This window comes from Lemur catta, chromosome 5, assembly GCF_020740605.2.
Source record: "Lemur catta isolate mLemCat1 chromosome 5, mLemCat1.pri, whole genome shotgun sequence".
NCBI lineage: Eukaryota > Metazoa > Chordata > Mammalia > Primates > Lemuridae > Lemur > Lemur catta.
Genome location: NC_059132.1, coordinates 4,800,999 through 4,815,554, shown reverse-complemented (window position 1 = coordinate 4,815,554; position 14,556 = coordinate 4,800,999). Strand labels below are relative to the sequence as shown.

At 42.4% G+C, this 14,556-nt stretch overlaps 2 protein-coding genes across 9 annotated transcripts in view; one reads left to right on the top strand and one right to left on the bottom strand.

Annotated features, from left to right (window-relative positions):
• Positions 1–4,188: 4,188 nt before the first annotated feature.
• LOC123638729 lies at positions 4,189–11,889 on the bottom strand. The gene is made up of 4 exons (XM_045552564.1): positions 11,819–11,889; positions 9,607–10,144; positions 7,627–9,169; positions 4,189–4,649 (listed from the first exon to the last, which is right to left on the bottom strand). Exons 1-3 carry the CDS (start codon positions 11,887–11,889, stop codon positions 9,005–9,007), a joined length of 774 nt encoding a protein of 257 aa, XP_045408520.1. The 3' UTR covers positions 4,189–4,649; positions 7,627–9,004.
• Positions 9,448–14,556, top strand: part of FAM13B (family with sequence similarity 13 member B) — a 71,282-nt gene continuing 66,173 nt past the window's right edge. For 6 of the 8 annotated variants that reach the window (XM_045550864.1, XM_045550863.1, XM_045550860.1 and 3 more), the window contains exon 1: positions 9,497–9,777. The gene's annotated coding sequence lies outside the window, so the exon portion shown is untranslated. Of the gene's footprint in view, positions 9,778–14,556 lie in introns of all 8 variants that reach the window. The other 2 variants (XM_045550862.1, XM_045550857.1) reach the window with 1 other exon arrangement.

Genomic DNA, 14,556 nt, shown 5'->3' with positions numbered 1-14,556 from the left:
TATACAAAAGAGAGTATGTAATGCATATATACTGTTTGAAGAATAATTATGAAAAACAAACCCCATGTTCCCTCTACTCAGCTTGAGAAGTGGAATATTGCACAAGCTCTGAGGTCCCAGGTGGGACTGCCGGCAGGGTGGTGCAGTTTGGCACCGCACCAAGGTGCCTTGCTGACAGGGATCTGCCTTCCAGAGAATGGAGGCTTTTCCTTGGGTGCAGAGGCGCCATCTGCTGCTAGGCTGAGGGTCCATGGGGCTGCACTCGCCCAGTGGAGATGTCATTTTTGTAATTTATCTGCCCGGAGAACTATCCTTTTTCTAGTCCACAGAGAGGCATCTTACAGTCTGGCATAGCCCTGTTCAGGGTGGGGGGTCACACTTATATGTTCCATACCCTCTACTGGAAGTAATAATTATATTGAATTTTGGATTAATTAACCTTATTTTTCTTTAGTGTTTTACCACATATCTATGTATCCTTAAATTATCTACCTCCCTCCCCCAATGCCATTTGGCATTGTATTATTAATAGTTTTTTATTATTGCTATAACAAATTACTACAAACTTAGTGGCTTAACACAACACAAATTTGCATATGGGGGGCAGAGGGTATACGGGAAATCTTTGCACCTTCTGCTCAATTTTGCTGTGAGCCTGCAACTGCTCTAAAGTCTATTTTTTCCCAAAGACATTAGGTACTAACATTAGAGGAAGCTTGGAACTCTTATACTATCTTTTCAACTTTTCTTAAATCTAAAATTATTCCAAAATAAAAAGATTATTTAAAAAATACAAAACAGAACACAAATTTATTGTGTTACAGTTCCGCAGGTCAGAAGTCTGACATGGGTTTCTTGGGGCTAAAATCAGGGCACTAGAGGAAAATCTTGGGGCCTATAGGGGAAAATCTGTTTCCTTGCCTTTCCTATCTTCTAGAGGTGGCCCACTTTCCTTGGCTCCTGGCCACCTTCTGTTTTCAAAGGTGGCACATGGCACATGGAGTCAGTCTCACATCCAGTCCCTCCAGTCCCTCCCTTCTGCCTTCCTCTTCCATTTATAAAGACCTTGTGATTACGCTGGGCCCACGCAGACAACCCAGGATAATCTCCCCATCGCTGAATCAGTTGATTAGCAACATTCATTCTGTCTATAACCTTAATTCCCATTCTTATGTAACCTAACGTATTCATAGGTTCTAGGGAGTAGACGGTGGGCATCATTATTCTGCCTACAGTATCATATTTGTGGACTCCTTTGCCACAGGCTTGTTCTGTCCACCACCTAAAAACTATTGTTTTTTTGTTTCTTTTCTACAAATAGCTCACTCCATATTTCTCAAGTCTGACTTATTTTCTGAGCATGTGAAAAGAAGTAATATCCTTATTCTGATATAGTGACAACATCTAATAATAGTATTAAACTAATAAATTAAATGTATTCTCTGGATATTAAACTCTTGGCATTTATTAATATCTTCAAGTTGAGTTTCAGGAGCAAACTAAGACAATTTAGATATTATCACTTAAGCTCCCTGCTGTTTCCAACTTTTAAAATTCCAAAATGAATACATATACAAAAAAGGCATAAATATACAAGATAACAAACAATTCTGAAGCAAGCAACCTGTGTAACCACCACCCAATGAGAGAAACAAAATAGACAACACCCTTCCCCAGAGTTTCCCTCAGGGCCCTAGTCTATATCACATACCTCCTCTCTCTTCTTAGAGATAAACCGCTACCCTAACTTTTACAGTAGTCAGTTGCTTGCCTTTTCTTTGTAGTTTTACCACCTATGTATGCACTTCTGACTAGTTGAGTTTTGTCTGATTTTGAACTTTATTTATTTATTTATTTTTGGAGACAGAGTCTCCCTCTGTTGCTCTGGCTAGAGTGCAGTGGCATCATCATAGCTCACTGCAACTTCAAACTCCTGGGCTCAAGTGATCCTCCTGCCTCAGCTTCCCGAGTAGCTGGGACTACAGGGGAGCACCACCACAGCTGGCTAATTTTTCTATTTTTTTTTGTAGAGACAGAATCTTGCTCTTCCTTAGGCTGGCCTTGAACTCCTGGCCACAAGCAATCCTCTCATCTCCTCCTCCCAGAGTGCTAGGATTACAGGAATAAGCTACTGCACCTGGCCTGATTTTGAACTTTATATAAAAAAGCCATGCTGTGTATTTCTTTTGTATTTTATTTACCTTCTATAAGATTCAATTGTGGTTACGGTAGTTCTAAGTCTAGTTCATTCATTTTTCATTGCTGTATGTATTTCATTGTATGGTCCATTCTTCTGTGGCTGGAATTTTATGTCATTTCCATTTTTGGGCTATTACAATTAATGAAGACATGAACATTTTTGCCCTTGTATTCTGTTACCTATGTACACATTGATCTCCAGGGTATATACCCAGGAGTGGAATTGCTTCAACTTTAGTAGATAATGCTAGTAGATAATTGTAAGATAATTGTAGATAATTGAAGGCCTCATTATCGCCTTCTTGAACTCTAAACATTTGTTGAATACTTGCAGTCATTGTCCTGAAGTTATTTCTTTGTGTTTTTTTGTGATATTTTATCACTAAAATTTATTTAAGGTCATACTCCTTGGAACCTTACCTGTCGGATTTCCAGAGATTTACTTTTGCCTGGGGGCACTAAAGTGAGCACTTTTATAATTTTCAGCTTGGGGTTTTCTGGGTCACACTGGTAGTGTGAAATTCTAGCTCCTTACAATATGCTTGCAAACTTGTTTAGGAATTCTCAAATGAGAGTTTTGTTTTTGTTTTTCAACTCCATCCACAGTTAAGGTGGGGACAGTCAGGTATCCTTACCTTTTCCCTCTGTAGGTCAGGTTTTTTTTTTTCCTGTTCTCCCAGTGAGGATGTGGCTTTCAGGGTTTCTAGTTTTGGGGAGGTTGTCAATATCATATACAGGCAATATGCCAGGGGCATCCCCACAGAATAGGTATGACTTATTCAACTTAGATGAGGACGGATGGCTTCTTAAAGTAATGCTTACCACACTCAAGCTGAATTTAGGCTTATTGAACAATAAGTGGGATTCTGCCACGCTATGGGCATAATTACACCGTATTCATCACGAGATAGGAATCACGTCTAGTGCATTCACTGCTGTGTCTCCAGCACTTAGCACATAGTAAGTGCTTAATAAATTAATAAATATTTTTTTGGTGTATGAATAAGTATCAAAGTATCTCCAGGTGGAAAAAACAACATACATAAAACATAAAACACATAGCAAAATCTTATTAAAAAACAAAAGATTTGGTTAAACTATGGGCCATTCATTTTTTCAATAAGTGTTTTCACAATACTTGTTTTTGGTAACACACTGATTTAGGATAGAGACAGTGCCATACTGTAATATGAATCGTAAGACACATGCATAACAATTATAACATTTCTCTCGTGTACACAGATTGGTTGTCTCTGACTATGAACGTCTAAAATAGGGGTGTAAGCCTTCGTGCTTCACAGCTTCTCTGCTGATGAGCTTGGGGATTGGGAAACCATCATATGCTTCTGCAAATTATTATATCGTTGTCTTTAGTGAAAAAGAACAGTCAGGTGTAAATGTTTGGCAAAAATATGGTTGTAGTTAGATGGCAATCTGCAAACATTTGGGTTGTCAGGTTGCCACAGAAGGTGTGGTCCGAATGAATGGTGCCTGAGAAGGGGCCTGGCTGGTCAAAGGATAGGAAGGCCCAAAGCTGCTAAGAAAGAGGTAGAGTATGCAGAATGTCAAGACCCTCCTGCCTGGATTTCTGGTTAAAGGGGCAGTGGAAGGTTCATGGTTTGTGAAGGCCATAATCTCACTGAATCTCTGAGAACTTTTCTTTCCCCTACATGGATATAGGGAGAGGGAAGAGGAGAAAGGGACATCTATTCTTTGTTATTTACTTATTTATTTTTAACAATAAAAGTTCTGATTGTGGAAAAAATATCTAGCTGACTATAGAAATCTAACAAAGAAGCCAAAACAAATTAGTCTTACAGCTGATGCTCACATTGGCTTACACTGTTGTTATACACTGAATTCTAAGTTATCAAGCCAAAAATGTGGACTTGGCAAAGATGAGAGTTACTGTCAATTGTTCCAGCTCCCCAAATGGGATGTGACTGGCACCAGTGGCTGTGTGAGTGAATACAGAAGCTGAAATCCACATTGTGTTAACTTTGGTTTTATTCCAAAAAAATTCTATTCCAGAGATATGTAAGATGAAACTTATTCTGGGCAGAGATCATGATCATATATCCCCTAGCACAGTGCCTGACCCATAATAGTTGCTCAAGAAATACGTGTTGAATAAATGAAGGCCACAAAGGTTACTTTAGGTTGCTAAAGTCAGAACAGTATTTGCCATTATTTTGGAGGTTGGCGTGGGATTTGTACACCCTGGAACAGTTTCTTCTCTTTGCAGCTAGTAATGTTTTTCTGTTTATGAAGAACACACATTCTTGCACCCTGGCACAATGGTCCTGGGCAAAGTGGCACAGGCAGATTCCCGCTGCATTCCTCAGAAGATCCAGCAATACAACTCTCTGATGGTGAGTTGCTTCTCTTTTATCAGAAGATTTAATATGGTGGGTTTTTAGTCATTTCTTCCACCCAGTAGAGGAGGGTACCTCAAGAAAGAGAAAATTAATTAGCTGAATTTGATTGAATTTGATAGCATTTTACTGTGCTGTGAGAGTTACAATCCCATCTCCCTGTGCAGTAGTTCTTCCCCTGCACATAAAACTGCATATATTTTCCCATCCTTATCTATAGTCATGTCTTAGTCTATCAGTGGGCAGTGTAAACATGCTTCTAATTAGGGAAGAGGTGTGCTTGTATTTGCTGTAACTCACAAGGTTCATAAGATCTTGAAAGCAGCACCAAGAGTTTGGGGGGTTCTTGGTTTTCACTTGAAAACAAATAGACGGCTGGGCGCGGTGGCTCACGCCTGTAATCCTAGCACTCTGGGAGGCTGAGGCGAGCGGATCACTCGAGGTCAGGAGTTCGAGACCAGCCTAAGCAAGAGCGAGAGATCCTGTCTCTACTAAAAATAGAAACAAATTATCTGGCCAACTAAAAATATATATAGAAAAAAATTAGCCGGGCATGGTGGCGCATGCCTGTAGTCCCAGCTACTGGGGAGGCTGAGGCAGTAGGATCGCTTAAGCCCAGGAGTTTGAGGTTGCTGTGAGCTAGGCTGACACCACGGCACTCACTCTAGCCCGGGCAACAGAGTGAGATTCTGTCTCAAAAAAAAAAACAAAAAAACCAATAGACAAGCATTTGGCAACCTCGGCCAAGAAAGGTTTCCACACAGAACCTCATTCTTTTCTCTTTTTTAAATTTTTTTCCTGCTTCTCCATGGGTTGGATTTTTTTTTTTTATTTTCAGAACCTCATTCTTATCATCATGTTCTTATCAGTAACATGACTCATGACCTTACTTTTGAGAGCATAAAGCCTCTGTTCAGATGAGTTGGATATTTCCTGTGGTAAAAGTCATCTTGCAAAGAAATGACTAAAACACTGACCTCAAGTAATAAGTTTCCTGGCATGGACTCAACTCCAGAGGGACATGGGCATAAAATGGGAATTCTGTTTGTTCTAAGATGTTCTTTGTTGTTGGGGGCTTTCCTGTGCCATGTGGGATGTTTACTAGCATCCTTGACTTCTATCCACTACCCAGTAGCGCCTCTCCAGTTTTGACAAGCCAAAATTTCTCCAGACATTGCCCCCCAAATCATCCAGTTGAGAACTGTTTTTTTGTTTTTTTTTTTTTTTTTGAGACAGAGTCTCACTCTGTCACCCGGGCTAGAGTGCCGTGGCGTCAGCCCAGCTCACAGCAACCTCAAACTCCTGGGCTCAAGTGATCCTCCTGCCTCAGCCTCCTGAGTAGCTGGGACTACAGGCATGCACCACTATGCCCGGTAGAACTATTGTTTTAACTGAAGCACCAAGATAATATCAAAAAACTGAACAACCCCATTCCCCCTCAAAAAAACTCACTCAGGTGAGTTCTGAGATGGACTCCCTCTAGAAATTTCAGAGGATTTAGAAAAAAGCAGGTAGATAACTCTAAATACTCATAGTTATTTAATTATAAAAGATCAAGTGAGAAATAGTGAGGATTTCTTTGGAGACTGCTGCCAGTGTGCTGTGATTCTTACTGCAGGCAACGGCCTGCCTGCCTTTTACCTCAAGCCACGTGAAAAGGCCTTCAGTGGAACTACTCAGAGTGCTTGAGATGTGTCTCTTGCAGTTAGAGGGGCACAGTAGACCTGTGTCTGACCCTTAAGGGCTGGCGGCAGTTTTGGCAGCAGAGCAGAGCCATGTTGAATCTGCACTGGGATTGGCCTGTACTCCCAGGTTTGTTTGGGCAAGAAGTACGTGAGAGTGTCCTGTGGACCATGTGTGAGCCATACAGAGCTGCCACTAGTCCCACATAGCGGTGGCATCAGAAAAAACTTCCCTTCCACCTATTGGAAAATAGTCATACGATTAATAATTTAGTTTGGACAAAACACTATACTGCCACCTGCTGGAAAACCATCAAAATAAACATACAAATCTACAAAGAGGACGGTGTGACTAGCATCCCCTAAGGTATGGAGTGCTTGGCCTCGTGCCACACACAATAAGGCACAGACTGCAGATGGGCCAGTGTGAGAGCTGTCTTAGGTCCCCTCCGTCAGGGCCCCTGCAGAGACAAACAGGCTTCAACAGACAAGCCGCTGGAGGTGGGCCACCAGATTCCTGGGGACTGAAACAGCAAGTCAAGAACTGCTAGAATAGAGGGCTTTGGCTTAGACCAAGGGAATTATGGGTGAGAAACCACCAGAGAAGGGGGATGGTGGTCGTCTCTGAGGTAACCATCTGTGAGGAAAAAAGTCAGTTTTAAACATCTCCCAAGCCCAGGGAGTCTTAAACCATCATGTGGAAGTAAAGTTAAGAACTTTCCTGCTCCTTTTCCCCCCTTTCCCTCCCTTTGACTCTGGTTAGTAAACTGGGGGAGAAGGAGAAAGACTCGGCAGGGTTAGAGGTGACTATGTTCCCCCTCTTTATGGCAAGCAGTGAGACAGCTGTTCCCAGGTGGAGAAGAGGAAAAAGTTTTGCTGTTTGTGACTCAATGACCCTCTCGTCCTAAGGGGCCCACAGAACCCCTTGGAGCTCATGGAATCTGCCTTAGTTTTTGATTAGGCGCATAACAGATCTACTCCCACTGCAAAGGTTGAAACGGATGGGAAAGATAAGGATAAAGTTTTTCTTTTTAAAATTATACCCCATGTGCCTTCCATGTTGAACATATTGGCTTCATATTATCAAGTAGGATCTAGAAAATATATCTTCCAAGGACATGTTCTTGAGTTTCTCTGTGGGAAAATGGTCACTGAGTCAACTCCTTTGTGTTTTGAGAGCCCATACTTTGGGAGTAGGGCACAAAAATGCAAGGGAGTCCCTGCCCTCTGGGAGCTCACATCTTGGGTTTCATCCTTGGAGCAAAGATCCTGTTACAGTCAGTTATGTCAACGCGAGGCCGTGGTTCATAGGTGGGGCAGGTTCAGGAGAGTTTTTACTCTTAGGATTTACTCTTATGATTTTTACTCACTTATGATTAAGCTCTTGAAGTAAGCATATTGCCCCTGTTCTCCAAGCATGGAATCACAGGTAAAGCTTCCATTTAAGAAGTTTAAAGAGAGATGCAAGGCTAAATGCACAGGCTGCATCTTGATTGGGCGGCTATGAAACCAGGCCTTTTCTGGTCCTCAGTTTGGCAGATTTGAAAACTTGTTTCACTTCACTCAAGTTTAATCAGGCTCTGGGAAATTAATTCAGATGAGACAATTTCATAATTCAATCCCATGAACAGAAGCTGATTTATAAACCATGATGTGAAGTTTTTAATTGACAAAGATTGTACAGCTAGTCTAACTAGTCCCAGTCCTGTGCCTTGAACAATTGCTTCTTACTGGGTGTGTAGATTTATTTGAGACCCCGAGTGACAGAAAAGCTACTTGTTGAATTTGGAATCAGAGCATGGGCTTTTGTATGTTCTTAAAGGATATACAGAATTTAAGTTTGCTAGGATATAAACTCCACGAAGGCAGAGACCTTGTTTGCTGATGTATCCTGAGAGACTAGAACATAGTAAGCACCCAATAAGTATCTTTCGAATGAGTGACTGAATGTGAATCAAGATTTTTAACTGCCCTGATAATTGGCCCTGGTCATTAGAATCAGTCACCCCTCTCCTGGAGAGAGTGGGAGCTGAGCCCCACAACACATTCTTATTCAGATTCTGCCGGTTTTAGACTCTTTGTGGACCGCACCCTTCTGTTATGACAACATCAACTGGGCATGTGATACTTAGGTTGCAGACGATTTATTTTAGTCCGATGAAATTTGGCAGCCCCTTGGCCTTTGTAACACATTTACAGATCATCTCATAGGGTGACTTTTTATTTATTTATTTTTTAACCTTGTCCCAAGTTCTGTGGAGGTTCTTGTTTGACATTTTGAGGGTTACCGACTTCCAGCTCAGGCAGGTAGGGGACAGATGAATTGCAGTGGTTCATATTTTTACAGACAACCAGAGTTCTTTGTGGAGGTGTTCATCTACTCGCAGTCAAGGAGTCCAAAGGCAGAACACTGCATTTTACGCAATGGAAGATCTCAAAGCCCTTAACAGACTAAAGCAGAGAAGAGACTGGCTGAATACTCATACCTGTGTGAGCGCAAGGGAGCTGCAGGGTTGGTCTGGGTGGCTACGCAAGCGCGTAGACTCCTAGGTTCGGAGTTCCTCATTCTTACTGCCTCCTTTCCGCTCCACCTCCGCAGCTCCAGTTTATTTTAGCGTATGAAGCTCCTTGTGAGCATGCAGCCTATCGACCTTCACAGTCCCAGGGCCTTTCGGCACGGAAGCATCAGTGCTTTGGAGTCTAGGTCAGGTCTTTGGGAGAAGGGGGAAGCGTGGGGGCGGGCGGGGCTCAGGTGCAGCCCCGAGGTCCTGGCTCCAACCCACATCTTTGGGAATGGGAACGTGAGTCAGCGCCTAGGCCTGCCCTGCCCCGGCGGTTTTCTGCTGAGGTCTCTGTGTTCCTCACCTGGCTGTGGGTACCCCAGGTTTCCTCGTAGGAGTGGCAAGGCCCCCTCTGCAGAGACCAGAAGCGACCTGAATTTTCCGGATTTTCCCTTCATCCTTCCTACGTCTCATCCCCAGTACCTTTCACCTTCCCACTCTCCCCAAAACGAGGAACCCCAGACACCTCCCTCAGGCCCGCGCCTGGCTTCTCACCCCCAAATCAGGAGCCCAAATTGGGGGTAGGAGGAGGCCCAACGGCCCTCCGGCCCGCGGATCCCAGGGCTGCGGCCGCAGGAGGCGGGGACCCTCGCCGCCCCTCCCCCGCGGCGGCCCGCCCCGCCCCCTCCCACGCACGTCACGTCCGGCCCCGCCCCCGCCCGCCCTGCGCCCTCCGCCCTCCGCTCTCCTCCCGCTTGCCGTTAGGGAGGTTCGCCTCAGCCGCCGCTCCGGCCCCCTCTTCCGCGTCTCCGCCACCGTCACCGCCGGGGGGATCCGAGGGTCGCTTACCGGGCTGGCCCCGCGCCACATCTGTCGCTTCAGCCTCCCGCCAGCAGCCGCCTCAGGAAGAGGCTCCCCGGCCCCGGAGCCACTTGGGGCCTCAGCTTTCGCCCTCTTGCCGTCGCCGCGGGTTCTGGAGAAGCGGCCGCGGCTGGGGAACGGGGCTTCGCGGTTCCAACGGTAGGTGAACGGGCGGGTACCCCGACCTGCGCATGCGCGGGCCGCCGGTCGCCGCGGCCCTCCCCCAGCTGCTGCCCAGCAGCGCCGCGTCCCACGGGCGCAGCGTTCCGGGGTGCTGGGGACCCGGGGCAGTGCCCAGCAGATAGGCCGTTCTGTAGAGAGGCCTCCTTTCTGCTGGAGAAAGGAGGATGAAGCCGTGCCCCTGGCTGCCGGGGGTGTGGCAGTCTTGGATTTGCAGCCGCTGCGGGGCGCGTGAGCGGGTGTGCCCCCCACCTCCCAGCTCTCCCAAAGTAGATGGCACCACACCGCGCGTTTGTTTGCTAACCTCTTCTGCCCGCTGGCCCTGCGCCTCCTCCCCACCCGCTTCCTTTATGTTGGGCAGTGAAGTTGATGTAGGAAAAAAGGGAGTGTGGCTTATCCTGATCTTAGCTGCGCCCCTTTTTTAAGGTCACGTGAGATGAGTGGTTGCTGACTTCCTTAAATCGCTCTGCGAATATACCCAAAATTGGGCTGTTGGTGCACCGGGGCCTTGCACTCTACATAGGCCAGGCGAGAGGAGGGGGCACTTTCTACGGCATTAAGTTTCGGATGGGGCGCCTCATTTCCTAGATAAGCTTATAGGAAATTGAATCGGTTGCCGCACTTGCCCAGTGGGAAATTGTTAAGCTCTTTTTGTTTGTAATCAGTTAAAACTGAACAGACTTGTAGAAAGACAGGGCATTATTTCATTCGAGTCCCCATTATGCCGTCTAATCAGTGAGAAAAGTTAGGCAGCATTTACCTTACTTTGAAGGAACTGATGATCTGAAAATGGCAGCCGGAGCAACAGTAATGCGGACTATAAACATAAAATAAGTGGGGTGGACTTGCTTATAGAGGCAGACATTAAAGGATAGTTTCGAATTATTGGTCTTTCTGAGGCTGGGTTAATGTGGGGCTATTTCAGCTCTCTTTTTGGTAACCTTGAAATACTTGTTGGCCTGGGTTTCTCACAGATACTGTGCACTTACTCAGTACTTGTTGAATGGAATTGAATGAAGTGGTCATTATTTGTGTATCCTTCGGGAGCCCTGTCTTTATTAGTCTGTACTTCATTTAAAATTGCGGTAGTATTTTCTGCAGTTTAATTTCGTCACCAATTAGGCATCTGTGTGACACAACTTAAGTCCTTGGAGGATGTAGAAGGGCATTTCACAGTGGCATAAAATTCTTAATTGGATGAAGTAAATGTTACAGTATGTTTTTTATTAGAATGTCATTTTAGGATAGAAAAGGGCTGAAATGACTATATTGACTTGTCAGTGTTTCTCCACCAATAAAATAACTACTTTTATTATTTATGAATAACCCCCATCCATTTGTGCATCGTTGTACACTAATTTTAAAATTTGGGACTATGATAGTATAAATTACTTAATTTAAAAAAAATAATTGTGGTAAAATATATAAAATAAAATTTACCATTTTAACCAGTAACATTTTAAAAATATATTTTTATTCTAAAATATACGTAACATAGAATTTACCATTTTAAACATTTTTAAGTATACAGTTAAGTGGCATTAAGTATATTCACAGTGTTGTGCAGCCATCACCACTCTCCACTTCCAGAACTTTTCGTCATCTTAAACTCTGGACATTGTGCACTGGTGACCTCTATTCTGCTTTCTGTCTTTATGATTTTGGCTAGTCTAGGTACCTTATATAGGTGGAATCATACAGCATTTATCCTTTTGTATCTGGCTTACTTTGCTTAGCATAATGTTTTCAAAGTTTATGTTTTAAAGTGTATCAGAATTTCCTTCCTTTTTAAGGCTGAATAATATTGTATGTATATGTTACATTTTTAAATCCATTCATCTGTTGATGATTATTTGGGTTGTTTCCACCTTTTTGGTTATTGTGAATAATGCTGCTGTAAACATGGATGTACAAATATCTTTTCAAGTCCCTGCTTTCAGTTCTTGTGGGTATATACCCAGAAACGGAATTGCTTTATCATAGGTAATTTTGTGTTTAATTTTTTGAGGAACTGCCATACAATTTTCCTGCAGAAGCTGCACCATTTTGCTTTTCAACCAGCAATGCAGAAGGATTCCAGTTTTTCCACATCCTTGCCTACAGTTATTTTTTTGTTTGTTGGTTGATTTGTTTGATAATAGCCATTGTAATGGGTGTGAACTGGTATCTGCTTGTGTTTTTGCTTTACATTTCCCTAAAGGCTGGTGATGGGCATTTTTTTCATGTGCTTATTGAACTTTTGTATATCATCTTTGGAGAAATGTCTGTTCAAGTCTCTTGCCAGTTTTTGAATTGGGTTTTTTGCCTCTTTGTTGTTATGTTGTAGGGATAGCTATTCTTTTAAAATTTATTTTCTACTTGAGTTAAATCTTTTTTCTGCAAGCCTAATGTTTCTGAAAATGAATGAAATATTGATTTTTTGGTAGAAATAGAAAATTTGCTTTACAGATGGATAAAAGATGATAAGAAAAACTTATGACCAATTGAATTTAATAGAGTTTAATTGAACAAGGACCAATTCTCAAATCAGGCAGCTCTCCCAAACCAGAATAGGTTAAGATTTATCCCAGGGCTGCCACATGGTTGGATAATATTTATGGATACAAAAAGGAAATTGACCTATAGAAAACAGAGGTGAAACATAGAAACAGCTGAATTGGTTGCAGCTCAGCTTTTGCCTTATTTGAACATGGTTTGAAAAGTTGGCTGCCTGTGATTGGCCAAAACTCTGTGATTGGTACAAGAGTAGGTTATGGACCGGACCGTTTACATATCCAGTTAGGTTACAGTTCCCTAGTGTATGAGAAACATTTAGGCTGAACTTAAAATATGTAAGGAGGCAGCTTTAGGCTAAACTGAATTTAACACAATGAAGAGGCTGCTTTTATATCTGAAAAAGATTTTCACTTATTTAGTAGGTCTATATTTAGGTTTCAACCAGACATAAATCAGTACTGAGAACTTATTTCCATCACATCATTATTACAAAGGTGCACTCATTAAATGAAGATCATATTTTCATCGATGAATAAATTCTTCTGAAAGAACATTCCTTTGTTTACAAAGTGTTGTGTAACAAGGCTAGGAGCGTGTGTGTGGGTTATTTGATGGAGAACAAAGAAGTATGGTATATATTAATACATTTGTACTTGATCACTGTCAGTGTTCCCCAAGCCGGAGAGGGGTGGGGGCCTCCCCAAGAGAGGCAGTAGGTTAATATGTATGTAGCCAACTTTGATTGGAAATAGAAATAATGAAGGATATTTGGAATGGAAAGTAATAAAAGTTGTTTTAATGTACCAAGTCATTTCACGTAGTATACTAATTAGACAGTAATAAGGGGATTACAAGAGTAGCTCATTATCGGATGATTTATTCATTCATCTGATATATATTTAGCTCCTAAGTGCCTGAGATACGTTGAAGAACAAAACCCAAGTAGTCATGTGATTGATGGTTGCATAATTCTGTAAATTTAATAGAAATCATTGAACACTTGAAACTAGTAAATTTTATAGTATGTAAATTATACCTTAATTACTTGTTTTAAAAAAAACCCACTGGTGAACTTCAGAGAGCTTATACTCTGTTGGTAGAAACAGCCATTAAACAAACACAGAAATGAATATGTAAAAAAAGTTGTGATGAATGTTTTAGAGCCAGGGAATGATATGCCCTAAGAAAAACTTACGGCTGAGACCATTAGATTGGGTGGGTTGGAGAAAACCTCTCCAGGGACTTGAGAACTGATGATGGGACGGAGGAAGCATAGGAGAGGGTTTCAGGTAGATGAACCAGCATGTATAGAAGGCTTAGGTTGAGGAAGATGTGGTACACTGACAAGATAATGATACTTACAGGATTTCTACTACAGAAGGAAATATTGCAAGTCTTGTCAGGTTATTACCTAGCTTCTAGTGTATATTTTCTTTTCCTTATGTATATTATGTATAAAGATTTTTATCTCTTTGGTTTTAAACAATTTCTCGGAGAGATTCTGTCAAGTTTCTATCATTGCCCTGTTCAGGAATGGAATAGAAAAAGTTCAGTTTAGTTTACCTATTCTCAAAACTATTTCTCTACTTTTACTTTGGGGAGTCAAGCTGCTGCTCTTTACATTGAAAAGGAAAAGTGGCCGGGCATGGTGGCTCACACCTGTAATCCCAGCACTTTGGGAGGCTGAGGTGGGAGGATCACTTGAGGCCAGGAGTTTGAGACTAACCTGGGCAATACAACGAGACGCTGTCTCTACAAAAAGTAAAAAAGATTAGCCAGGCCTTGGCAGTGCCTGCTTGTAGTTGCAGCTACTCTGGAGGCTGAGACAGGAGGATCAACATGAGCCCAGGAGCTGGAGGCTACAGTGAGCTATGATCACATCGCTGCACTGTTCAGCCTGGGTGACAGAGTGAGAATCCTTTCTCTTTAAAAAAAAAATTTTTTTTGGAAAGGAAAAGTAAAAATAAAACTGAAAACCAGTTGTTGATTGACATTGTAGGTGATTAATATTATTTTGCCTTGGGGTGAAGGAGGAGGCAAGAGGAGGTATTTTAGGTCCTATTTTGGAACAAACACTGATGACACTGGATTAAACGTTTGGAAAGGTAAAGGAGCTCAAATTTAGGATCAGGTAAGATGAGAGTTTTTTAATAGGAGAAGCAGACCATATTATAGTAACAGAATCACTTTAAAACTATTAATCTCGTAAAATATAAGTTTTTTTCTGTTGGAAGGACATATTCTAGTATTTGAATAATGATC